The sequence below is a fragment of the Drosophila takahashii genome, chromosome 2L, assembly GCF_030179915.1.
Source record: "Drosophila takahashii strain IR98-3 E-12201 chromosome 2L, DtakHiC1v2, whole genome shotgun sequence".
NCBI lineage: Eukaryota > Metazoa > Arthropoda > Insecta > Diptera > Drosophilidae > Drosophila > Drosophila takahashii.
In genome coordinates, this window is record NC_091678.1 from 2,191,650 (window position 1) to 2,219,598 (window position 27,949).

General features: G+C 37.6%; 1 protein-coding gene across 1 annotated transcript; it reads right to left on the reverse strand.

Moving 5' to 3' along the window:
• Positions 1-124: 124 nt before the first annotated feature.
• On the reverse strand, positions 125-27,772 carry LOC108064254 (uncharacterized). Its single transcript, XM_070219467.1, is given in 12 exon segments — positions 125-3,019; positions 3,882-4,045; positions 4,496-4,974; positions 5,038-5,209; positions 5,268-5,429; positions 5,691-5,846; positions 5,931-6,232; positions 6,657-6,830; positions 7,866-8,007; positions 8,547-8,722; positions 9,045-10,458; positions 27,441-27,772. Coding segments are annotated over 11 exon segments (3,459 nt in total). The 5' UTR covers positions 10,177-10,458; positions 27,441-27,772; the 3' UTR covers positions 125-2,619.
• Positions 27,773-27,949: the final 177 nt, after the last annotated feature.

Here is a 27,949-nt window from a genome sequence, read left to right on the forward strand (position 1 = left end):
AGTTTATTATGGCCACCACACACAAATCCTGTCGTTTTTGGGGTTAAAACGCTCAAACTTACCCGACAGTTTTGGGTTTCCCTTCGAAGACACAAATTGAATCGAATTGAATGGGTTTCGGGCTTTCGTTTATGCTTTCTTTATTAACATTTATCACACTAAACTACTAATGATAAAGAGTTACAAATATGAGTTTCGGCGCTTAGGTTTTTCTCTGAAAAATTTCACGTATCTAAATTCCATCAGATAAAAATTGTTTTAGCTACAAGTTGTACCTTAAGTTGGTTAGTTCTTTTTTGTTATTTCGGAAAAACTGCAAATAGTTTATGGTTTTATTTTGTTTTTTTTTTTTTTGGCACATAGATATGCTTGAGGGTGTATTATTTTATGCTAAGTGTTTCGTTTTCGCTGAACACAATTGGCGAAAAAGGAGTTGGAGTCGAAAGTTAAATATCTAATTTATTTTAATGACCATGAAGGAGCGAAGAATTTCTCCAAGAATTTTTTTAGATTCATTGTAAACATATGCTAACGTTTCCTTATTGCGTTTCATGGCAGTTGGTTTGACTGAAGTCCCTTTATTCGTGCATTATACAAATTTTCAATGGAAACTTTTATACAAAGGAGGTGAGATGCGGAAAATTCGTGTTGCTTCTTTTGTGGTCTTTAGTAAATGTATTTTCATTCGATTCGTTCGTAAATTTTTATAAATTGCCTTTCCGTTCTGTTAGACATTTGCATTTGGTTTTCCTTTAACATATTGTTTAAATTGTTTGTTTTGTTTATTTTTCAATGGCAATTTTACTAGTTTATTTTAATATTCACTTTATGAACGTTTTCCCCTCCGCTGATGATTTTGCCTGTATTATTATTCTGTCCTTTCTTGTTTATTTGCCTTTTTAAGCTTTTGAAAAATTTTATTTATTCTGTTTATTTGCCGCTGGCCTTTATTTTTTTGCTTTATTTAATGTATCATGCCTTCATTGAATTGCTTTTTATTTATTTTCTTTTAATTGGTTGCAATGTGACTTGTTATTTAGCTGATTATTCACCTGGCTCTTTTACAAATTTGGGTCTTTATACGAATTAATTACTGATGATTTACAAATTGGCTTTGCTTATTTTCTTGTATTTATTCCCGTTATTTATAGGCCATTTATTTTTTGGATTGCTTTAGTTCTTTTGGATTCGAAATGAAAATAAATTGGAATTGATTTAGGCATTTCTGGCAAATTTTAAAGAGCTCATAAATACAAATATTCAATAATCTTTATGAGCTCTAATATCTCAAAAATCATATTACTAAAAAATTACTGGAAATGCCTACTTCCATTCCAAAATATTTGTAATAACCGAAACAAAGTACGGGTCATGCTCGCCTCAATTAATTAAGGCTATCATAATGGCTGTAATTATTATTTCATATGCCTCATTTCGATTGGAAAATAAGGCAAAAGTAATTTTCATTTTCATTACATTTCCATCGATATTTTGTTTGCCCTCATTCTGTTGTCCACCGTTAAACGCCTCTTAATTATGCAATATATAATTGTTATTGAAAAATAAAGTACTTGGCCGACACGAAAAACTCGGCACTCAGGACAGCTCAGCCTTGTCCTCCGGGGAAGCGAGTCGTTTAATTGGATCGACTTCATGTCCATATACACACATCCTCTTTCGTCCATATATATGTATACGAATATATCGGTAATCGGTTTTCGGTGGTTAAATTGTATGCACGTTTATAAAATGGACCATTTAAGAAGTTTGTTTGTTTTCCACTGTTCTCTCTGCTCGATTGAATTATCTCATAAATATTTATGTATTGGCCACAAGTTGAATACTTTTTGCTTGAGACAAAGATAAAGCTTTTTCGTCTGTCTGTAATCTCTATAATATATTAATATATGCTAATGAGTAAAATTTTCATCCTAGCTTAGTGCAAAAGTTTAATGTGGATTTTCTGTGAAAAATTCATCGAGTTTCGTTTTTCGTTTGGGGTGCTGTGGGATTTCAGTTACACTTTCGACTTCATTCGGCTTCGGTTGGAGTTTTTAAGTTTACATTTCTAATAGAGCTACGACAAGAGACTAGAAGAGATCTGACAAATTGTGCATGCGGTTCACGTAGTCGTGTGTGTGGGTGGGACCATAATACCAAAATATAAGTTTTATAGGACCCAATTGTTGCGGGGACCTCGTCGATTTTCTTGATTCTTTTTTATGCGTTTTATATTGCACTCGGAAAAGTGGTACTGAAACTTAAAAAATCACTAGAGACACTACATAAATCATAAATAAATTGTTTTATATTGAAAACTAAAATTTGTAAAATATGGAGTTATTTAGAAAAATTTTAAAACTATTTTTGCCATTTACAAAAAAGTAAAGTCTGCTTAACTTTAAGACAAAAGAGAACAGAGATCCGAGGGAATGAAATATTATATAAAGGTGTCTAAAAGTACGCTACGATTTATTTAAAGGTTCGAAATCCCATTAAAGGTAGTCCAAGTGTTTTGAGACCTCTAGTGATTTCTAGTAATCTGATTTCACAATTTGGTATCTTTCTGCATTTCGTTTACACATTTTTCCGAGTGCTCTTGTCACACCCACGATTTTCCTATACGGACGTGGTGATTTGCTCCACGAACTGAACGGCAGAGGGTCGGCTGAGGGACTGGGATCGTTTCAGTCGGCATTGTGGATTGTTTCGCAATGCCGATGGATTTCCCCCCGCACCCGACCCCGACCCCGCCCCCTGGCTATGGCGATGGGGGGTTCTTTGCAGGGAGGCATAGGCGTGCGGCACGTAGATGAACTCCCGTGTGGGTGCCGGAAAAGTGGCAGGACCCTGACGACAGTTACACTGCTGCGACATCGTGGATAAACCCTCCGGAACACTTCGACTGCGGGTGGAGGAACTGGGTGGAGGTGCTCCGTGTGCTCCATAGGTGACTGGATTCCTGTTCGGAATGCTGCAGGTGCATATCAATGGCTGTTGGTCCGCCGGTCCGGGGTTTCTGCGAAAAAGGCAAGTCAATTTCCATGGTTTAGGCGGCGTGTCAACACAGTTTTCGGCATGCGGTAAAATCGGTATAGGGGCACGGGATATCTCACGACGGCATCGTAAATGCCAAAGTGGCAAATTGGCAAAATGGCAAATTTGCGGCCTGCATGAGCAACGAAGGAGGAGGAGGCCAGCCGCCAAATTGATTGTCTTCCTAGGGCTTCTAGACTGATTGCCAATGATTGTTTGGTTCGGCGGGAAATCTCTTAATTGGTTTTCGATTCCATTTAGATGTTGGCTTCCGTTTGGGCTACTTCACTTTTGAATCTATGAAGTCATAAGCTATCACGTTTCTTGGAATTTCAGTTTCAGGCTCATTTTTTAAGTTTTGTAAAACTAAAAAAAATTAAATTATACCTACATTTATTTTAGAAATTTAATACATAATAATTTCTTTACAATTTCCTTCATGGATAAAAAAGGATTTTCCTTATCTTTTATCTTCTCATATAAATTTAAAAATTTAAGTCCCCGATGTTCACTGGCCGATAATAATAAATGCTATATGGGGCTTTAAAAATGCATTAAATGCTAAAGTGTCATCGCGATATGCCGTTCAATTTTCCTGTTGCAAACCGTGTATCACTACCTCCAATTTGATATTTTCCCTGCGCAATTGTAATCCCATTGACTTTTACCCATTTATTCTATGTAAGCTGTCGATAGCTACTTAAGTTGTAAAATTGTCAGACAATTTCCAACTGAACTTTGATTTGCCATTCAATTGCATATAAAAGGAGCTGGTTCAGTGCACACACCGGTGTGATTAGGACTCGGAATCGATGTCGGAGTCCCTTTCCATCTATTTTACTCACTTGTTGCTCTTGTGACAGCCCAGCTCGTAGGTGCTGTGCCAACTGCAGTACATTTGGCCATCGCAGCAGTTGCTGTGCTGCTGGATGAAGGACAGACTGCGCTGCAGTCGCTTGCCCATCTTGGCCCCAATGCTCCCCTGGCCCAACTGGTAGGCTCCACGGCCCTAAAAAGGTAAAATAAAATATTTTAAATCATTGGTTTCGTTATTTATTAATACGTTATTTATTAATAGGCTCTAATTAAAGAGTTTGGCAAAAAATAAAATAGTTTCAGCCAAGAAAATAATACGACATATAAAAGTGTCTAAACGTATGCTACAAAATATTTTAAATACGAAAATCCGATCTCTCCGAAAATCGATTTTCTTTTTTCTATTGCTTTTAAAAACCTTTTCCAGTGAATTTTGTGCTATAAATATTTCAAAAATGTATCTTATGTTTTTTTAACAAATTAATGGACTTAGTTTCCAAAAAATTCTACAATATGTTTAAAATACGATTTCACTCCGAAAATATACTTCTTTTTTTCTATTGCTTACTTTTAGACAGCTTTTCAAGTAAATGTAAATGTGCTTTAAATATTTATACTACTTTTTCTGCCGGTGTGACATTACCTGGTGCTGCTGCTGCTGCAAATCGAGATTGTGACAGGCCAACTGCTGCAGGTGGGAATGTTGCTGCTGCTGCTGTTGCTGCTGCTGCTGCAACATGTGCCTTTGGCAGAAGTTGGTCTGCAGATAGGGCTCCATTTGATTGAGACTAATGCAGCTCCGACTGAGGAGATCGGGTGCGGGGTACTCCCCATAGCCATAGTCCATCGGCAAATGGGGGCGGTGCTGGCGGGCGGAGGAGTGGCGCATCAGCATGGGAGTCGGCAAATGGCCATTTCGCTGCTGATAATGATGATGCAACTGCTGCTGCTGTTGCTGCTGCTGCGGCTCACTTATGAAGAATATTATAATTCCCGAGATGGCAGCCGCCGCCGAGCATATGTAATAACCCGCTCGACCGTATTTAAGGGAGTAATCGTTCAGAAACGAGGTGAGTGGAACGCTTATCAGCACAGGAACTGACTCAACACCGCGAATAAATCCTGCGGAAGTTGAAACCCCAAAGTTTAATTCTCGTTTAACATACTTAAAAACTTTCGACTCACCCCAGGCCTTGGAGAAATGTTTCAGCTTGATGCGTTCGAGTGCCAAAATCTTCAGGGAGTATTGAAAGCCACCCAAGCCAATGCCATATAGCCAGCTCAGTACACAAAGGCCTGTATAGCCCATGACAAAGGATAGAAATAGGATGGCCAAGGCCACAATCGATAGGAACAGCTGGAGGTAAATTAAAAATAAGTATTTTTCTTGGATTACTAGTTAATATGTGACCCACCTGTGTGACAATTTTCGTATTGATCACAAAGTGCCTGATCACAAAGCAACGTCTAAGTAAAGCTCCAGCTATAACCACACCCAGGGCCATGGAAATTCCCAGAAATGTTTGCAAGAGAACCAACTCTTGCACATCGGAGCCCTGCTCGGCGGCATTCAGAGCCTGTAAAGAAATAAATTATAAAAGTGGTAAATAAAATAAAGTTTCGCATATTTAAAATAATTTTTAAAGGTGCCTAAAAGTATGCAATAATATATTTTGACGCACTTTTTACTGCATACTTTAAGATACCATAAAAAAGGCCAAGTTTATGATATTGAAAAATAAATTAACAGTTCATAAAATCCTTTTAACTTAAGAAGTATAGGTCAGATAAAGTAAATCCCCCAAAAATAAGTAAGATAAATTAGCAAAAGCACTCACCATTAGGAACATGGGTGTATAAATGCCAAAGGAGGCAACGCTGGAGGTCATGAGTAAAATTTTAACAGTCACCGACTTCAGTGATGATATGTCCAGAAATAAGTATCTCGGTTTGCTGTCCACCTCCTGGCTGAGAATCGGCTTCTTTTCTCTCATCTGGAAAATGGGGATGAGGATACAGGAGGTCGGAGGCCGAGTCGTCAAATTAAAACCAAAACTTTGCACAACACAATTTCCCACCTTTTTGCGCTGATTTTTGAGATGCTGAATGGCCCGGCGCTGGGGATGATAGAGGGAGGCGGGTCGGTACATTAAGCCCATGAAAAAGCTGAGTGCCGTCAGGGCAGCGACAATCTGGAGGCCCAGGCGCCAGCCCGCCTTGCCCACGCCCTCCTTCAGGATGACGGAGAACAAAGCGATGCCAACTCCCTCGCCGGACATGGCCACCATTTCGACGAATTGACGGCGCCGCTTAAAGTAATTGCCCAGCATCACGGTGGAAGCCTCCCGCACCATGGCGACCCCGACTCCAAAGACGAGGCCTAAGGAAGTGTTTTGAGCACATTGAAAGAAAATATTGGGAAAGAAAAAATATCTAAATTAAAAACAAATTTTTTTAATATGTTAAAAGTTAAAAAAAACTTAACGTAAATTTAACATTTTATTTATTTCTGAATTTCAGACTTTGGTTTTAGGTTTCTTTGCTAAACCGTTTTTACTGCAGGTTCAACTTCCCGTTGAAAATTGGCTTTCTTTTATAGTAGTAATAAATTGTTATAAATTATTTAATATTGTATAGGTAGTGCGACAGGATTAATGGCATCTTTCTGATTTTTTTCGTTTTAATTATATTAGGACGAGTTGGGTAATTTTTCCTTCAGTGTTTTGGGGTGCAAATGATAAGCAACTTCCGGAGCCGGCTGACTGGCATCTGGCATCTGGCAGGTTATTTATTTATATACGCACCATAACTGAAAACAACCTGGTCAAATTCCGTGGCAAATGAGGTGAACAGTATGCCCAGGGGCATCACCAGTCCGCCCACGATGGACAAAAGGCGGATGGAGTGTTTGCGACAGAGCGACACCACAAACGATGTGGCCACCATGGAGACTGACCAGCTCAAGGCGCCCAGCAGCTCTGTAAGGGGAGAAATGAAGCTCTTGAGTGATAATGCTCTAATATTCTAAAGCGGCGAAGTCAACTTGACAAAGGTCATGAAAAGGTGTGTGGGTTCTGAGGTGTTAAAATTTCAAAATGTAAATTTAAAGGGGTGTCGTTTTGAGTCAAGAATTTTACGCGAAAGTTATTTAAACGGTAGGCTTTGGTCATAAATCAATTATATGCATTAACAAAATGGCATTTCGATGTCTACACATGCTTTTGCCCCAAGTAAGTAATTAATAATTGAAATTTCAAACACATTGTTTTTGCTAATTTAACAGAATCTTGTGTTGTGAATTAATGGCCACAATAAAACATGTGTAAAGAGTATTAAACATGACAGCCCGTGTGAAATAATTTTTTTTAGCTGAGAGTACAAATTGTTTATCATTTAAATATTTATTGCTTTATCTATGAGCAGACCCCCAAACTTAAAGTTTATTGAAATTATAAATACTTGAAATAAAGCAATATGCTAAAGGTCTTCCAATAACACCACCTGCATTTAAAATATCTGCATTTACAAACAAATATAACGATATAAAACGCAAAGCCAATTAATTGGAAAGCAAAATATTGGTTTAATCTGTAAACAATACGAACTCCACATGCTGCCACAATATTAACACTTTATTTTTACGATTTATGGTTGGATCTAAACTGGCAAACACTTTCGGCAATACACAATATTCACACTATTCTTAAATTATGTCCGCACTGTCAAGTGCAAATGAAATTTATGCAAAAGTCCACACCTACAAACATCTATTATTCACAAACATTTGCATTTCTAGCACAAACAGAGTGGCAAACATTTTGATTACTCTCGATGGGGGGTCACAAAACAGAAAACAGAAAACACCACAAATGTGCAGGGAAAACAAGAAAATGACCGAGAGATAACAACAGGCTGCGATGGCTCTGATTACACATTCCTATTAAGGACCTCGCCTTGGCAAACGATTGTGCCACCTGTCCTGTGTCCGGTCACCCCTTTTTTCCATGACTTACCTATGCCACTGGTATTATGCAAATACTGGACGGCATAGAACCACAAAAGGCCGTAGCTCAGCTGCAGTCCGGTGGTCAGGATGTGGACCAGAAAGGACACGCCACAGATGATCCAGCCCCAGCCTCCATCGGGATAAAAGTACTGCAAGTGCAGAGCAGAAAAAATTTAGATGATATCCTATCAAGCTATATTTTCAGTCCTTTTAAATTACATTGCATCAGAGATCTTAGGTTAATTTTAATAGGATAATTACTAAAATTGTTATTTTTAATCATTTATGAAGGCGCTTAAAAGTATGCAACAGTTAAGTATGTATTTATTTTTAGACACCTTAATAAGATATCTATTTAAGATATATAAATATTTCTGATATAAATATTTGTTGGTGTCATTGTGGAAAAAATTACGAAAATATATAAAAACTATCGCAGCAGGGATGAAAATATTCCCTGCGATTTGAAATCACTTATTAAAGAACCTAAAAGTATGCAACATAATTTTATTTTTCTTTTTTTTAAATTTCATTTTATAAAAATATTATTGCATTATCTACTGATTTATACGTTATGGGAAAAATTTTTTTGATTTTTTCCAGTGTCCGAAAAGTATCTGGACAAAGGCTGGCAATTACTGTTTGACAGTTCCTGTGAGCTGGGCCCTCTTTCTTTCATATTCCTCACCTGTCTAATGCGTGTGGTGTCCACTCCGGTTCGTCGCAGTGCCGGAATATTCCGGTGCAGCAGGTGGAACTCCCGATCGGCCAGTCCGGGAAAGGCCGAATCCTCCTCATCGGTGATATGGCTGGGATGGGGGGGCGTGGCATGCAGATTGGAATGATGATGATTCGCCTCGTAGCCTGGACATTGAAAAACAATTGACGGATGATTCAATGACGGTTTAAATTGCCTGGTTTAACGCGAAGTACACAAAAATAAAATGGGGCTAATTTTTTTAATGTAAAAAAAAATTTAATATTAATTTCGGTTTTTTTCCTTTAGCTGCTTATTGAATTAAAATTCTTAGAATTTTTTTAGTCCCTTTAAGAGTTTATAAATACTTGCTTTCGGTTTTCCCTCACCCCCCTAACCAATTTTCCACCGAAGAGAGTGTTTTTCTTTTTTCAATTAGAACGTAATTTATGGCCTCTTCTTTTTTGAATTTTCCATAAGTGTACTTACCAAAATAGCAGCCCCCGTTGGCCATCAGATGGTTCTTGGTCCTTTGTTGGTGGTGCTGCTGCTGCTGTTGTGGCTGATGGTACCAATTATCGCACAGGCAATATTGCGGGGCGTACTGGTGGGGGTGGTGCTGATGCTGTGGGTGGTGTTGTGGGTGGTGTTGGGCCAACAGCTGTGGGTGGTTGTGCTGCTGATGGTGATGGCTGGGCATTGGGTTGTACATATAACAGCAGCCATTCAAAGTGGGATTCGCATAGCGGGGCGGTGGTGGGACGGGCATTACATTGGGAGCTGCTCCTGCACCACCCACTACACCACCAACTCCTCCACCACCGTGTCGACTGCAGTGGGGCATCATGGGCATGGTCATCTGCTGCTCAATGGTGGGCAATGTGGCATAGCTGCCGAAATTGTCACAATGCCGTTTGCTCGGGAATCTGGGCAATGTGGGTGGTGTGCTGGTGGTTTGGGTGGTGGTTACTCCCCCACAATGACGAGTGGGTGGCGTGGCAGTGGACTGCATTTTCGTTTGCTCAGCGGGTAAATAGGAAAGCCGTGGACATGAGACCCACCAGGCGAGCGGCTGATTATTGAAGCGACACTCGTGGCACAAATAACGCTGGTTGAGGCTCGATGATTCCTTGTCTGTTTTCTGTTCCTGGGTGTCCTTGGTTTGGTTTCCTGGTTTTCCGGACAGTAGATCCTTGGGTTGATGGTGCTCACAGCTCAGATTGTATCTTCGTCACAGGGCACATTTGTTGCACAGCACGGGACTACGTTGTTTGGGCCTCACCAAACTCGAGTACTGACGGGGATTCTCCTGGGAGGGACTCTCTGGGCGATTCTCTTGGGAACTTTCCACGGGATTCTCCTTCTTGACTCTCAGCCAGGAATGTTGGTGGTTATTGGTGGTACTGCTACTGGGCAACAACTGAGGACAGCTACCATAAAGCGCCGATGAGGTATTCGATAGGCGTCGGTAGTACGGTATCCTCTGCTCCATATCATCGCCACCGAACGGGGGGGACTGGAACTTGTACGGCTGACTGGGATTGGGGAGCAGGCAGGATATGATGCTCCGGTTATCTCTACTATCACTGCAGTTGCAATCACATGTGCACTGGATGACCATTGTACTCCGACCGGCAGCCCCAAAAAAGGAAAAACGGAATGCTTTTTAGCTCGGTTTCGCCGAAGTGTTGTCAACTTCAATAATCCACACCACTCCTGCAGCACATTATTTTCGAGTTTGGGGTCTCGGTTTCGGTTTTAGGTTTTCGGTTTTCTGGTTTTCCGGTCTTTGGGGGTAGAGCTCTCCAGAATTTCTAGGCAGCTGCCGCCGCCAGTGTCCGAATGCATCCATTTGGGGCCATCTCGAACATTTGCAAGCCAAGCGCAAAATTGTGTTCCGTCACTGAAAAAAATGTAAGAAAAAAAAATTAGCATTTAACATATAAACTCTGATATCACATTTTGACAGAATTAAAGATAAAATATTTTTAGAGTTTTAAAAACTCTTAAAAATGTGTCTAAAAGTATGCACTGAAACATTTACAGGGCTTAGAGGAGTACAAATATTACGCAGCATACTTTTAGACATTTTCAAAAATAATTTAGAAATCCTAGTGGTTTTTATCATTACTTTTTAATAAGGGAATAATTTTGTTTTACCCTTTTCTTTAATTTTTGATGTTCTAAAAAATATCTTTCATATCTTCCTTGTTTAAAATTTTTAAAATATAAAATCACAATCGAAATTCTCAAATTTTGTTTTCAGTTTTTCTAAAATCCAAAAACAAGCACATGGCGATACACAGATAGAAGCAGAGGATGTGGGAGCGAATAAAAAAAGAAGAGAACCAACGGGAGTCGATAAATAAATCAAATCAAAATCAATTTGTTTACTCTACACCAGCACACAAAACAAGAAGCATATGCAATGCATAATTCAATTTGTTGTTCAATTGCGTGTATTTCAATTGCCTGCCAGCCAGCCATGTTAGTCGAGTGGGCGGTGGACCTCCAAAAGGGGGCGTGGCACACAGAAACTTGGATGGGCGAAAACTTTGCGGTCACTGTGGCAGAAGAATTAGGGCAAATTGCGACTGGCACTTCGTATAACACATTTATGTGCCATCATATTTTATTTGCATTTTCTAAATTATTTAATATCCCCGATGGAAATGAACTGTAAATTGCTCGAAGAATGTGTCCCTTTTAGAGCGAGGAATTTGCAGCTTAATGTGTTCATATTTGGCCTGGAAAAATGCTCTAAATTTTTATATTTGTTTACTGAACTAGGAATGTGAGTGTGCGCAAAGCAGATTTGGCTGTAAAATATTTAAAATACTTGAATATACTACTGCTACATTCTGATATATATACTCATTGAAAGGGCAAAACAAACGATATTAGTATTTGGTCAGCTTTACTCATCGAAAACCCTTATCAATGTCAGGCACTATGGAAAATTAATGTCGAAGTGTGTAGTGAATTTATTACTGGTTTATTTATTTGCCAATAAATTTGCGGAAAGCACATACTTTTAAAAAGATTATTAGGTTGTGCACTTGTCATTGAATCATAGGGATTTATGTTACTCGCAGATTTTAATTAAAACGCTTGCCATTTCTGACAAGATAATTTCCCGGGAAAAAGTTTTCAACCTGATAAGTCAGAAAAGTTACTTTGAAACGACCTTCATCAAATATGTCAAAAGAGAATGTTTTTTTAGTATTTATTAAAGCTGGAAATTCTTGAACTATATATTTCCTTAGAATTCATGATCTCCACAAATCAAATTTCTTGCTACATCACAAAATGACTCCTATATTCTTTGTTTAGCTTCGAAAATTCAAGGAGCTGCAATGAAACATCAAGTCCGCACGTCTCTCGATTTTCCCCAAAAACTTGATTGATTTATGTCTTTATCGTTTGACTATTTCTCCATTAAGGAGCGATGGTATCATTTAGATTAGTCCAATGTCCCATTGAGGGGCTATAAAAATGATAAATGATCTGGAGGAAAACAAGCAAGCTGTGGGTGTGGGTAAACACAAAAGCACCGAAAGGGAAACTTGCATCATTTTGCATCGGGAAAAGTTTGTGCTGTGCAGCATATGGCCCAGTTATCCAGTTTTATGGCTGCATCGCACACAGCGATTTGGCCAACGAGTATTTTCGCATTTCGCCTCCACGAATGCACAGAGGCGCATTTAAATTGATTGTGGGAAAAAGCGGAAGCATTTCCCGAGCAAAGGAAGTCGAGGAAAAGGAGCAACATCAATCAAAAACCCGCTGCAAAGGAGCTCAGCAGGTGGGCGGTGGGTGGTGGGTTGGTTGATAGGTGGAGTTTCCCTGAAAGGACGCTACGACTATTACCTGTGGAAACATAAAATTTAACAACATTGTAGCAAAGAGCAAACAGGCTATACATAACGATATCCTATGTTATCCGCCGTAACACTTCTTGGGTACACAGAACAAAAAAAAAGTTTGGAGTGCTGTAAAATACCGTAGAATTTATAGTTTAAGTTCTGTGAATTTTTTAAAATTTTATGTGGATGCTTTAAAATATTTAACATCAAAAGTTAAATTTTTCTTTTTCTTAAAATCTACCTCAAATATTATATTAAAAAATAACAAACCCATTTTTTCCTGTACATAAAATTACAAAATGTAAAAAAATATTTTCCCACTTTTCTTCTCTTTGTGGATGGTTGTTGGATTTTTCACAGCTTTTTGGGCTTTCCTTTGTTGCTGCATTGGTGCTTTGCAATAAAATCCTTAAATATCCTTGTGGCACATGGACACAAATATGACTCGTTCGTGTCAGCAGTTTTATGTTCTTTAAAATGCAATATTAAAATGTGAGAGTGCCGTGGCCATGATGATGGCAAGCCTTTCAATATTAACCATCTCACCTCCGCGGCATTTTTATCCCCCCTCCGGCAGGCGAAGTGTTGACTTAACTGGTCATTGACTTTACCAACTTTATGCTGCAGTCAAAATTATGCAGTCCGTTTCGGAATTGTATGACATCTGACAGCCGGTAGTGCGGATTAACTCTTAATAAAATCGGAGTGGCTTATTTAATTTAATTTAGTTTATTATGGCCTAAGTTGATTGATTAAAATATAATTGCGTTTGCCTTTAAAGGATTACCAAATTAATTAAGTTTATATGTGTGTAAATGAATACTAAGCAAAATTGTTTTTCATAAAATAGATATAAAGGATACGGCAAATAAGTGCAATAAACCGAAAACGGAAGCCCACTAGCTTCAATTAAAATGTGAAATTATTTTATGTGTTCGAATTAGTATATATAAGCCAAACTTTGACGAGTCCTGCATTCAATATGGAGTTTCATTTGTATATTATTTTGGTAATTATATTTATGGTATAATTTGATTTGTTTAGAGATGATGTGTTCTGTGTTGATTGGAATTTCATTAATTTTCATTTGACTTTACATTTTTTGGGCAGTAGTTTAAATAAGGTGAAATCCCTTGTAAAGGTGCCCAAGAGTATGCAGTGAAAACGAATCCGTCGAGTATCCGACATCAAAAAAAGCGTTTGCATACTTTTGGACACCTTAACAAGTGATTCCAATTAAATTCATCCTATTTAATCATCTTTAAAGTAGCATTACACCATTTAAACGCACTGTAACCACCCGCATGAGACCAAAAACTGGCGCTATGTGTCTGTGCGGTTGTGTCAAAAAAAGGCCAACTTTTATTTACAGGGGGCGTGGCGCAGTGGGCGGCGAGAAGGTGAGATTTAACTGGATGCTGGGTCATTCTGGGGTCGGTTTACTTTGCTGATTAAACATATGCGCCAACATCAGCGAGCCGCAACAAAAAGGCAAAAAAGAAAATGGGAGGGTAGAAAAGCGATGGCTCAGCCACATAAAATTTATTTAAACTTTCCCGCTAACGTTTTTCAGCGCGGTTCGAGTTTGTCGCCCCCAAACTGGCAGATAATGGGTATCATATTGCCTTGGGGTCTCACATTTTAGTTCGCCGTTTTTTCTGCACTTTGCATTGTAATAAACACACGACAATATGCGAACACCAGCAGCAGCAACATTCAGTGGCAACAACATAAACACCATCAGCACCCTTGCAAAAAATAATAAAAATAAAAGTAAATAAAATGCGCGAACCGAGAAGAGAAGATAATAAAACGAAGGCAGCTTTGTGGTGGCCATGTTCCAATTACGGTTTCCTTCTTGTGGCCAAAACAGCAGGAGTTCAGTCAAGAGCTTATGCGGTCCTTAAAGTTTGCTACTTAAAATAAAATGCTTTTCAACTGGGATTAAAAGTAATTTATCGGCGCAGGTAAAGTTCAATGGTTGCGGTAAAAAATGCTTAAATCTCTTTTCATTTCAACAATTTAATATAATACTAAACTTTTTTTAGGTTTTATCAGGGCTTTTTAAATACCTTAATTATTATTTTGCATATTTAGGAGCTTTAAACCTAACAACAGGAAAACTTTTTTATTTAAGGTAAGTATAAAATTAATTTTGTTCTAAAACAAAAACTCTATAGAAATGTTACTTTGGAGTAAGAAGGTTAATATAATCCAATGCCTAACAATAATAAATATTACATATAAATATCATTAATTATTATTTACCTCAAATTTATAACAAAACTAGATAACAAATTGCAGCTGCAACTGTTTGTATTTTTAAATAACCATTCAAAAATGAAAAACTTTAGTTGACCACTCGATTTTTCTATTGAGCAATTCAAACTTTTGCGGACAAAAAACAAGATCGAGATGTTTTTCTGGAGTCAAGTCCCATTTTCAATTCGACAAGTTTGTGAACTGTATCGAAACTGTTTGCCAGAACACGCTGACCCGAACTTTCATTCTATTTCCTTTGCCCATATGCAGTTACAACTTTTATTTGGCAGTCTTACCAGAAAAGGGTACGAATTTTAAGCTGTGCACATATACGTATGTAAGTGCCTTCTTTGTGTGCCTTTGGGTATGCGAAATGCTAAGAAATTTCGGCAATCCCCTGGGTAAAATCATTTGCAATGCAGCCGGCGGCAAAGGGATATATTAATACTTTTTCATTTAGTTTGCAGACTTCCCAAAAAAAGAGAAAAAAAAAGGGAAAACTTTTCAACTTGACCATTTCTTGCCCGTCTGCAAGTTTGCGCATATTTTATACTCAAGTGCTCTGCAGTGTCGGCTAATGGATTTATGTTTTTAGCCAAATTACGAATTGAACCGTACAGCGGCATTAAAATGTGTCCCCAATAAGCCAATTTTAAAGGGTGGCCCGTAAATAATCGGGTTAGCAAGGGTTCATCCTTATCGAGGGAGGAGCAAGTGCCCAACGAGCTGTGAACCCAACTCAAAAATCCTATCACGGGCATAATTAGGTTTGCCGTTAGCGTCAGCCAGACATTAAAATTAATATTATTCCCGATATACATTTTTAATGCTGAGACCTCAAAAATTAACCACACCAAAAATCGGTCGACATCCGGAAATTGCGGGTAGGCATTTTTTTGTCGGTTTCTTGGCAGGCGTGAGCCGCATCATAAAGGAAAAAGTTAAGCCCTTCTTAGCTGAAAAACGACACTTCCTTCCTACTCGCGTGCCAAGGAAAAGGGATGAACTCGGTCGGAAGTCAAGCATCGTCTCATCTCGTTTCGGCCCGGCCTAAAAACAATGAAAATTACAAGGCATTCCGGCGGGCGGGGAGAAATTCGCAACAAATTTCCTGTGTCGTGCGCCTTGCTTTATCAACATCAGTGCTTGGGCTAAGAATGCACTGTGAAAAACATTTTATATCAAGTTTTTAAGAAGACAAATGTAAGAGAAAGATAAAAATTGGTGATCCTGAATTAGAGCTTGAAAAGATATCGACAGTTTGCTATATCTCTATATTTAATATGCGTTTTTCCCTTAAAACGTCGATACTATCAATATTGAGAAAAAATCGAAAATATGGATCATTTTCAAGCTCTATCCTAAATTCCTATTTATATTAGTGCATTGTTGTTATTTTTTTCAAATCATTATTTTAGACACATTTCCAGTTGATAAAAACCTGTGATTTACATTTTTAAGTATTAAATAAATAAAAATTAAATATTTTATATAAATATATATTAAACACTTTTAAATATTAAATAAATAAATATTAAATCATCAGCTTTTATTTTTCGTCTGTACAGAAAAGGCGACAGAGATTGAGCCCAGAAACCCACATAAACATTTTTATTATTGGCTTCTGGGCTTCCCAAAAATAAAAGGGAAGAGAAAATAAAATAAAATAAAGTAAGAAAAAAGAATGGGGTCTTAGCCCAGATGCGTGTTTGTGTTAGACCGGAGAATCGAATTAGCATGCGAAATCTTTTGTTTGACTAACAATGTGTCAACGTGTGTGACGAGCGAGCGTTACTCTCTGTCAGCTCATCGATGGTATGGATGGTACGGGGAACGGGAAGTGGAGTCTGGAGTTTGGATCCGAGCCAGACATCTCGCCATTAGGGCCTTGATAGAGCTGCCACCGAGTTTCAGATTCCGTTTCCCCTAGGGCACAATGGCAGTCACGAAAATGGGAACACCACCCCTCCTCCAGCTTCCCTAAACCACCGAAACCGCATCAATCTTGTCGACAGAATTTTGCTAAAATTCTGAAAATTTATTTGGCATGTGCCAAAAATACTAGGTGACAAAAGATCAAAAAATAACTGCACTGATAAAAGAATTATCAAGAAATATATTATTGAAAAATTAAATTACATCAAGAAAGAAAAAAAATATATAACTTTTTTTAATAATTCACTGTTAGGTTTGTGTAAATAAAAAATTAAGTTTTATATTTTTTAAATTATTTCTACCTGTGTAGAAACAAAAGAAAAAGCTGCAAAATCCATTAAGGCTTTGGAAATTATGAATGGAATTTTGTGGTTATTATTGGGCTGGACGGCATTGTGCCAGCTCTGACATCCTTTTAGCTGTTTGCCATCCATCGTTGGCCTGCTTAATTAATGTTCGTTTGCAATGGATGAGGATGTGGATGTGGATGTGTGTGTCCGAGATGTGTCCCCTCCAATCTTTGTTGACCTTTTGGCAAATGCAAGATGAACCAGTGTGGCTAGGCCAAGTAGACTCAAACAGTTTGTGCTAAATTAGCAAATGACATAGTCAACATGGCCAACTTAGAGCGATGGCAGAAAGCGGAGCAGCCAGGATGAAAGGCCTGCTAACCCACAAAAGTACGTGCAATCCACGTTTCACCCCCTTTTACCCACTTTCACCCCCTTTCTTTTCCCGCCGCCGCCCTCGTCTTTTAGTGCTGACACAAAACATAATGCCGGCGGGCAATGCTCTTTTAAGCACGCAGCTTGAATGGCGCCCACTGGGTAACGAAATGCTGACAGGCTGACAGGGCACAGTGGCTCCAATTTATTGGAAATTTAATATGGATTACAATAGGTATTATTGCAGTAAAGTCTAAAGGTTTTTGAAAAAGGACTTCATAAGGCAGACCTCAAATATTTCTTGAGTGACAAGCTTAGAGCGCAAAGGACAAGCTTTAAGTATAATATTGGACAAAAAAGTTAAACAAAATGTCTGTAAAACATTCATAATTGATTTTTATTAACAAGTTAATTACTTTAACTGTTTAAAAATCTTTTATAAAAATGTAGTATTAAATTGTACATTTAATAACCTTCCCATCCCTTATATTCCTAAATTTTCCCACATAATGATTTTTATTATTTTGTTATATTATTATTAAACTTAAACTTTTAACATTTACATGCTCAATATTATTTCGATTTATTTTTCTTCAATTTTCTTATCTCAGTTAAAATTTTATCACTTTAAGTGCCTCACTGAATTCCCCACATAATGATTTTTATTTAGAATTTCAGTTTCCTCCAATTTTCTAATCCAAGAGCCAACTTCCCTAATTTGAGACTCTGGGCTTTCGTATTTTATTAATATGGCAAATCAAATCACCAAACTTTGCTGATTTCGTTTGGGGCATTTTTCCAAAACCTAAATGGTTTCCACTGTCCCCCAAAAATGTCGCTAGTTGGGTGTATAGCGAAAGTGCCTCAAATGCGCATAACAATGATGATTATATACAAACGTACGTACGTATATAAATATATATATATATATAGCTCTGCAAAACCCTTATATGCAGGAGAGACCACCCAGTTTTGTGTAGGTGATGGGCTCATCAAAATTGTGACAAAAAAAAAAAAAAAACAGACACACTGGCAAACGGCCTAACAAAAAGTTAAACAAAGCGACTGACAGTCGTTCGGCTAATGAAAGGCATCGGGGAAAACTCACAAGCTGACTGACAGGCGGTTTTGAAAGGGGGGAAGACCACCCCCGGGGAAACTCCTTTCACCCCCCTTGAAGCTCCTACCATAAACGCCATGCTGATAACTTCTTTATGTCTGGGGCCAAGTAAAGACATTGCCACCCAAAAAAAAAAGTGAGGAAAAAAAAATGCCAAGCCAGCAGAACCACCGGAGAAAATTGCCAAGGAAAATATATAAAATTATTTTAAATTGAAATTCTGTTTATCTGTCGTTGTCCTGCGGACAGGGAGGACAACGAGAAATCCAGCACACATCCTGGCCCCCATATTTACCGCTTTTTCGGGGGTAATTCAATAAAGTGGAAAATGATGCTCGTCATCAACGTAATTTGCTTTCCGTGGTTTCCACAAATCTGCCAGCAGCAGTTAGCAGTTAGCTGTTAGCTGTTAGCCAGGAAGGAAGGAGCCAAAGGACTCCGTTCTGAGGCTCTTGAATGCCGTTAATCGGTCCTTCAGATCACATCAAACAGAGACAAGTACCGCCATGCCTCCCCGAGCAGACTTGACTCCGCCGAGTTGGCATCATCATCAAGTGATAAGTGCGGACAGTTCGCGGGGGAAAAGGGAAGGAGCCATAAGTTTTGCGCCATCTAGCCCTAAAGTGCACTAAACGAAAATGGTGGAGATAATCCCAATTAAAATAAATTTGCGGATTTTTTTAAGGGTGCTGAAGAAATGTCTATGGTTTGACAACATTAAAAGAGGTGCCAAAAAGTAAGCAGCATACTGTTTTCATTCCCAAATTTATTTTGAATCACGACGTTCTTTAAAACCAAAGTAATATCTGTATCACTGACATATTTCGCATCCTTAAAGTCTGGATATTTTCTATGTAAACGTTTTAAAGAAAAATACATAAATATTTTAGCTTCATGAAAATTCCTTACCAATCATAAAATCTAAGGTAATTTAATTTTTGTAGAGCAAACTTTTATGAAGTAATAAGAATACACTCCTAAAAAAATGTAATACTTTTATAAAAAGAAATACCAATGTCGTTCCTAAGGCTAACCAAAAAATGTCATGATTGATCTCCATATCACGAAGGTTAAGTAATACGATTTTTAAAATAAATCAATTTAATTACTTTTATTACCTTACATTTATATCACTTAAATAAAACAATAAAATAAAATAATAATAACAATATAATAAAACAACGATTGGAAACAAAAAGGCCGCTTACTCCAAGCTGAGGTGTACAAAATCAAAAATAATAGTCTTTAAGGATTTATTATTTATTCAAATCCCTTTTAAGCCTTTAAGGAAATTTATTCCCTGCTTTCGCTGGTTTCTGGTTTTTTTAAGTGTTTTTTTCAACCCGTCCATATCCGTTAGTTTGGGGAGCTGGGCTCGTAGCTCAGCCCCTGCTAAGCGCAACTCAACTTGGCGCTCATCTCATCATCGTCATATGGCACACAAGTGGCAAGCGATGAGTTTTTGGAGGAGTCCCAAAGAAAACCAGGCGGCATGCAAACAACAACAACAACTACAACAACGGGCGCAACACAAAAGGCGATTGTGGGTAAAAGAGGGAGGCGTGGCATGCTGAAAGGGGGGTTGAGGGGTAGGGGTTGGTGGTTGGGAGGAGGCAGAAGTACTGGCTTGTGGAACGACCCCATTACGTGCCAAAGCACTAAAAACAAGCCACACGAGGAAGCGTCACCAAAGTTGTCGGCAAGAAGTGGAGCAGGGGACACACAGATCAGGTCAAAAAAATAGAAAAGAGTTTTCTGAAAAAGCCTGTTTGGGAATTTAATTTCGCTTGCAATCGATTTGCTTACAGATCCATCGAAAATCACAAAGCAAGGTGTCTAAAAGTATGCAGTAAAATATGAACGTTGTCTTTGCAAATGAATCCTTGTTTTGTTACATACTTTTAGACACCTTTAAATATTGTTTTATCTAGATTTTTATATTTGCATTAAAGCAATTTAGTAATATAATTTCCACCTTCAAAAAATCTTGGCCTTTTCTTAGCATAGCTTATGAACCAATGAAAAATATACGAGTTTCAGTAAAAAACAAGTCAGACTAATAACTAATCATTGAAATATTCTTCATTTGTATGATTTTTTTATCCTCATCTCCCTTGGTAATATTTTTTGTAGTATATTTTCCTATTATGCTAATATTCTGGCAGTTATTGTCTTGAATCTCTAGAGTGAGTAGGGTTGTGGGGGGCTGCATATACAAGGCTTATAGCGAGTGAGTCTGGTATGTACAAATATGAGGAACGATGCTCGTAAATTTTGTCATATTTTTTCGCTTTTCTTCTCATCTGTTATTTTCTTTCTTTTTTGTTTTCTGCACTTAAAATCTTTTTTTTCGCTTTTCATTTGGGCTTTCCTCTGCTTTGTTGTTGTTGTTGGTGCTGCTGTTTCATCGCACATTTTCATGTTAATGCGCCCGAGCTTATTTTTCATCCTTGTTGTTGTATTTTTATTATTTCCTCCGCACTGGAGTTTTGTTGTTTTTAGCAGCCCATTAAAAAAATGCGAGCACACGCACAGTTTGACATGCACTTTTAATCGATTGCAAAAAAAGAAGGCTGCAACAACTTTGGCACGAACAACGAAAAATCAAAAGAGGAAAACTAAAAAGCAGCATACAAGAAAAGCAACAAAAATCCGGCTGCAATTTTCTTGGCACACGATTTTCCATATTTATTTTTATTATTTTGTTCTTTTGTCTGTGTGGGTTCCTGTACGTAAGTGTCTTTTGGGCTCTTTTTGCTGATGACTGCTCTGCGATTAAAGTTTACTTTTTGCTGCTTTAATTGAATAATAAATTAAGCGAATGGCACCCGGGCTCAAGGAAAAATAATCACGGAAATTTGTTGTAGACAAAGTGAAAAACTTTGAATAGCACAACGAAGTTGCTTTTACTCTCTTGTTGAGTAAGTAAAACTTTGGAAAAGCTTGACATATTTGTAAAGGAAAGTATTTTTTTTTTTTTATATAAATGAGAAATTGGTTAAGAACTAATTTTAATAAAAGTTTAAAAATTTGAAAAAAAGTTACATAATATATAAATTTAATAAACATTTGAAGACATGATAATTAAAAAAATAATAAAATTTTCTGCATATTCAAATCACTAGTGATTTCGGTAAAACCGAACAAAAATATTTAAAAACGTTTCTTATAAATACATTTTATTGTGATAGACTAATTTGCCACCCTTTTTGTTTTTCAACCATTCCAATTAATAATTTTCAATTAGAAGATAAGCCTTTGTCCTCGCACAAGTAGACGCTTATTTGAGTAAAAATATTCCAAGGGCTCTTATCCACACTGAAGTTCCATTTAAGCCCCAACATTAGCAACTTCTTTGAATTCCTTTACATCTGTTCCACTTTCTTCTTCTCTGTTCTTTACGGCTTTTGTTCTCTTTTCAAACTGCACAATAAATGTGTAATACCCATTATTTTATTATTCTACTTTAAAATTATTCTGCTTCTTGAAGAGCAGCAAGAACGGCAAAAGAGACGAGTTGAGTTCAGTTCAGTTGCTTCAAAGAGCACTGAGAAATAATAAACAAATCGCAGGGAAAAGTTGTCCATGTTTATTTGCGGTCCTGCGAGGCGGAAGAGTGAAATTTTACAAAAATACCAAGCAAAAGAAGCCATCAAGGCATGGATAATTGCAAAAATATTAAGCAAGAGAACCTGAAACGAATGTCATTCGAATGTTTGGAAAGTTTAGCCACCAATTTTCTTTCATTTACGGAGGAAAATATTGAAATTTCATGATATAGAGATGACAAATATGGTTTTAGTTAAAAAGAAGAAATAATATATTTTCAAATTAAAAAATCTTAAAAATAATTTACACTTTTCTTTTATATTTCTGCATTATTTAATATCTCTGCATAAATTATAAATTTTTTATAATAGATAACAAAAATATATTTCTAAGGCTTTGAAAAAACTTTTTTTCGATTTAGCATAAAACTATAAATATTGTATCGATAGTCCAGCAATATTTTGCCAGCTCCAATTTGCCGTTTATGGTCAACGATGTGTGTTTATACGTATGATTTTGGGAGGAGTATGATTTTCAAGGAGGAGTAGTCGGCGCAGCCTGCTTAGAGCTGCACATTTGCCAGATACGAGATAGCTGACAGATACAAAATGCATAAGCTGCTCAAAGTTTAATCGGTTTATGTGACAGCTGAGAGGGATTTCCAGGGGGTGACACTCTACTAAATCACAAAGGATTTGCAAGCCATAAACTGCCATGACCAAAAGCGGAGAGACTGCAAAATAAACGCAGCATCAAGTGGCTGTCAATGCGTTTTGGCTAGTGCTTAAGATAGGATGCACTTCAAGTTTCCTCGGGATTAAAACCAAAAATTCTAGAGCCCTATATCAAAAAAAAAAAAAGCAAGAGACGCAGAGCGAAGAAAACGCACCAAAGGACAATTAAGCAATGCTGGGGGAAAACCAAGGGAAATGAAAACAGAGTCGGGGGAAAACCAAGGGAAACCCTTGTGTGGTTTTTGCGGCTTGATTAAGAAGTTTTTGGGTTATAAATGATACAAGCGCCGGCAAATTATTCAAACTAATTGGTTTAAACACTGCAGGGAATCCGCTCCTTTCGGGCACTTTAAGGAAAGTTGAGAATTAATTCTTGAGGAAAGCCAAAGAATTTTTCGGAACTTGTTATGAAAAGAGCAAATAAGAAAGTTTCAAGAGGTTTAGCCGAAATGGCCAGCAAAGAAAGTGTCAATTTGTCTTCTTGTAATGAATGAGCCGAGTTGGGAAACCCAAAAGAAAATGGGAAAGCCAATTCGGCTTTTTCTTTAACATTTTATGTGTTATTTTAATAGAAAATATAGCTCTTTCCTTTTAATAATATAAAATTACCAATCAAAATCTGTAAAATTTAATTGGAATTTATTCCACAAATGTATTTCAAAATATGCAAAGCATACCAAACCCTTCCCGTTAATTAGCTTTAAAGATTTGCGTTTACTGTTTCAATCAATAATAAGCCACATTATGCAGTGTGAAATTGAACACCAAAATGATATTTTCGGAGTTGAAAATTAATCATAATCAAGCTGAAGAAAGGAAAATCAAAAGTTAATCCAGCGAAAGCGGAAAAATGCCGCTGAATTGTGCATAAAACTTCAGCGAGTGTCTTCATTAGCATACACTTAACAATTTAAAACTTTTAAAGTCACTAAATTAGCCGAGAGTCTCGTTCAATGTTTCGTGAATTTTCCCGAAATATGCAAATTATCCACACTTTATGCCGATGACTCTGCCATCTAATTAAAAACTTTTGCCAGGCAAAAGGCGTCTGGCAAATTGCTTCCAATCCGAAATTGTTGCCGAAAGGTCAGGGCTCTCAACTCGATGACTTTCTGAGGGTCTAAAAACAGTGTTTCAATGTTTCGGCTTTCGGGTCAATCCATGGATATCGATAGGCTTTTGTCCCTCTTGTTTTTATTTTCTGTTTTGTGCGCCAGCCCTTTTGAAAGATAAATCTTAATGTCTATCTAATCAATAAATAATTGGCATGTCCTGTTGATGCAGCCTAGCAAAATATCCATTTCACTGTAATCGAAATCTATAGACAAATCTGAGATAAGCCAATTGTAAACAAAACGGCAAAAGGTTTCCCCACACAACCTCATCTCGAATAGAAAAAAAACAAAAAACAATATAAAACCCAAAATTGTTTGAAACAATTTTTAAGGAGAATCAGCAGGACAGAAATGAAACGAAATACTTTCGATTGACATATACGAATTTTGTTGTGATGGAATCCATTGTTTACAGGACTCGAAATGAACTTGTTATTCGAGTGGAGGGAAAAACAAAGAGAAAAACAAAAATAATGCATTTGTCTGCGGGCGGGAGGTGGTGTGGAAAATTTCGTTCGTGCGGAGTTCAGCAGGAAAAAGGGACGAAACAGGATGAGTTCTGTCCCGTCACGACTCCTTCGACACAAATTTAATATTGTAAATGGAAATGGAATGCTCACTCCGCAAAAAAAACGTACGTATTGACGGCTTAGAATGTTTAGAAAACTTTAAGAACCTAAATATATTTAAACAATTCTGTATTTACTTTCACAAGCATATTATTTTAAACATTCTTTATAGAAAATGTATAATCCCTAATTTAGTAGGGTTTTTCAAATCACTTTTGAAAGTGCCTAAAAGTATGCTGTGAACTAAATTTCTTTAGTTTGTTGCCTAATTCTTGACATCTTTATAAATGGATTCTAAATTGGTTAATTAAATAGCCTTTCAATGATAAATCTTATTTTATAAAATATATTTATTTTTAAGTGTAGACCCAGGGCGAGTGGAAAATTTCGCGTAAAGTGTCCTGGCACTTAACCGTTCAATTGATTTTCGACAAACACCTCACCTTTCGCTTGTTTTCGCAGCTGACGGCTAGTGTCAACATTCAACGACAGGAATGCCAAATGCGAATCGCGAAATCAAACTATGCAAATGAAGGCTGGCTGGCTGGATGGCTGAATGCCTCGTGACCCGCGAATCGCTTTAATCAAAACCGAAAAGGTGGCCTGTCACTAAATGAAATAAATGTAAATTTCATAAATGAAGTGAGCACACACATCCATCCATTCATTTGGCAACTGGCGGCATCAATATATCATCAATATTAAAATGCAATTACAGGCTGCCGTCTGCCAGCTGCCTGCTGGGTAATCACATAAAAAATTAACCAAAGAATTGCGCTAAACGCTGGGCTCGACCCGCTGGATACCTTGATTTTCATTTCATTCATGGCCGCAATTTTCCCGCAGTTTTCCCTACCGTTTTTCCCCTGAGCCTGAGGAAAAAGCTAGCCTGAAAGTATGCCACGGAAAACTCAAGCCACTCCGTCGGGCTTTTCACCGCTACTTTTCACGGGGCCAAAGTTTTCCCCACCATTCGGTATCAGCGGTTCTAGTTGGGTTTTTCGCGTAATTGTCAGGTTGTCACTCTTCGTGCTGGGTAAACTTTGATGGTAATTCTCTTTGGGTATTTCGCTGGAAAAGCTTGCAAATCTCTGGCTTTTCAACTATTTTCGGTTTCATTGTTAACCAAAATTGGAAAACTGTGGGGTCCCGAAAAACATCTAGCCTCGTTTGATCGGAAAATAATAAAACAATCGCCATGGTTGGCCAAAATATTTGTATTATTATTATTGCCAACAAGCGAACAAATTGAAATACACTTTAAAATAATGGGATCATGGATTTTAAAATGTTTTTGTATCCTTTTGTTTAGCTATTTCACCATACTACTAAAAACAAACTATAAAGAACTTCATAAACTCCATTTTTTACCAGAATATACGCTCCTTTGAATTTCCTTTGCCGCATTAATAAATAAATAAAAGTGCACAAAAACTTTTTCAGATGAAAGAGTGCAGAATTATGTATGCATTTGACTGTTAAAGTTTGGTTTAGATTAGTTGCCAAAGAAAGTTAAATTTAAACACCTGCCAACTAACTTTTCATTCTCCAGTGCCTCGGACATAATTCAAGCGTACATCTGAATTTTAAATCAATTTCAGGGGCAAAACAAGAGCTCCGTTCTTTCTTTTCTATTATGGGAATAATCTAAAAATATCTTGTTCTTATACGAAATGCGAATAAATTGAGTGAAGTTTGAAAAATGTTTCTCCTATCTGCACAATATCTCAATCAATTCAGGCTAATCCGAATACGACCTGTTTCACATTTCCGCTTGATCAACCGGTAAACCAGAGCCCACCGCATTTATTCAGATACCCCTTAACTAACCGCATCGAGTTACAATTACCATTGCCAGAAACCATTACAATCGATTCAATATTTGTCAGGGAAAATTGACATTAATATATAACGAACCAGCGGACGAGTGTGTGTCTGCGGCAGAATCGTCCAATTTCCAGGGAGGCGAAACTGAGACTCAGGCTCTGATTGCCCGGCTAATAATAAAGATTCAAAAAATAAAAGCTCGGCTCACAGTTAATCTAGTTGGAGACCAGCAGCCACTAGCACTTTACTCTTTTCTCGCTTGGTTTCGCCACTCTAACCGTTTCTTCACCCCCTTCAAGCCACCTTTCTCGCATTTCTCGCCACACGTTAAAAAAATACTGAAATTGTAAATATTTGTGCTATAATATTGCCCTTATAGTTTTCAAAAATATCACAATAACTTATACTATAAAAATCGGAAATTTACAATTGAAATATAAATGAAGAGATAAGTGATAAAGGAAAAACGGGTTTTTAAAAGCATTCTATTGTTCAAAAGAGGGGTAAGGATATGAATAAAATCAAAATAAATTATCATCTCTTATCACCTCTTAAAGAAAACGGCTTCAAGCTCTTAGAAAAGCATGCTTATAATCTTTTCGTAACAACATTTATATTATTTTATTTTAGTAAAACATGTTAGTGTGCACAAATGAGAGAATAATATTTTTTAAGAGGCATACAAAAATTCTTTTTACGCCTGTTATCTAGTTAAATATTGCTGAGTTTTGACAGAGGGCTTGTCCTAATATTTTTTCTACCCATCCCAAAGTGGAAAAACTACATGTTATCGTTGTAATAGGCAATCATTTTTTTATGACCCATAATCAGGGCAATACGACTTACTAAACAGCCAATTACTATTGTCTGAATGGTTGATTTGACACCTTTGAAGCCCAAGTGACCATGTTTGCTTACTTTTGAGTGTGAGAAAGCCTGTCAATTTTTGGTAATATTTTTCTCGGTGCAAACCTCTCACCAGAGCTTATGTATAATGCATGGCATCTCTCGACTCTTGGCTTGTAAACGTAGCTAGGCAACGTAGGAGCCAACAACTCTGACTGGTCTTAATCGCTGGCAAAGGAAAACCCGAGGAAAAGCGCCGGGGTTTCGGGGTCGCTGAAAACTGAAAACTGTCAGCGTCATTTTGCTATTGATGTCCGTCCTCGCACTTGGCTTTTAATATTCAAAATAGCAAAACGGCAATGCCAAAAAGGCAGCCAAAAAAAATAGAATAACGAACCTAAAATCGCCGAATGCACAGAAACAACATTGTGCTGGAAAATGCCGCTGTCGCTGACAGTTGACGCCAGGAATTTATATTTATATTTCACGGTTGGCTTTCCTTGGCTGCTTTTTATTTATTACATGTATTGCCTGCTTTACTTTTTCTCTCGAATTTTGTATTATTTCATCTTTTTTTTTTGACAATTTCTTTTTGTTGGTGTCGGGGGAAAATTGTCGGCACTCGAGGCACTGAGACACACTGAGATACTGGGAAAATATGCGGAGATGCGGAGATGGCGAAGAAAGGACCGACGCGAGCGGACGAGAAAAGCGGGAGAGACTGGCTTGTCGGGCAGTCAAAATTCAACTGAATCCGCTTTTCAGACAGCCAAAAGCCAAAGAGACCGGACCGGCAGAGCCACCCGCGCCTCCAGCACCACCTGAACCACCAGCACCACCCCCCAGAAACCGCACCACTCGCTCTTTTTCAAGAGACTCACAGCTTTCTTTCATGCAAAATAGCCA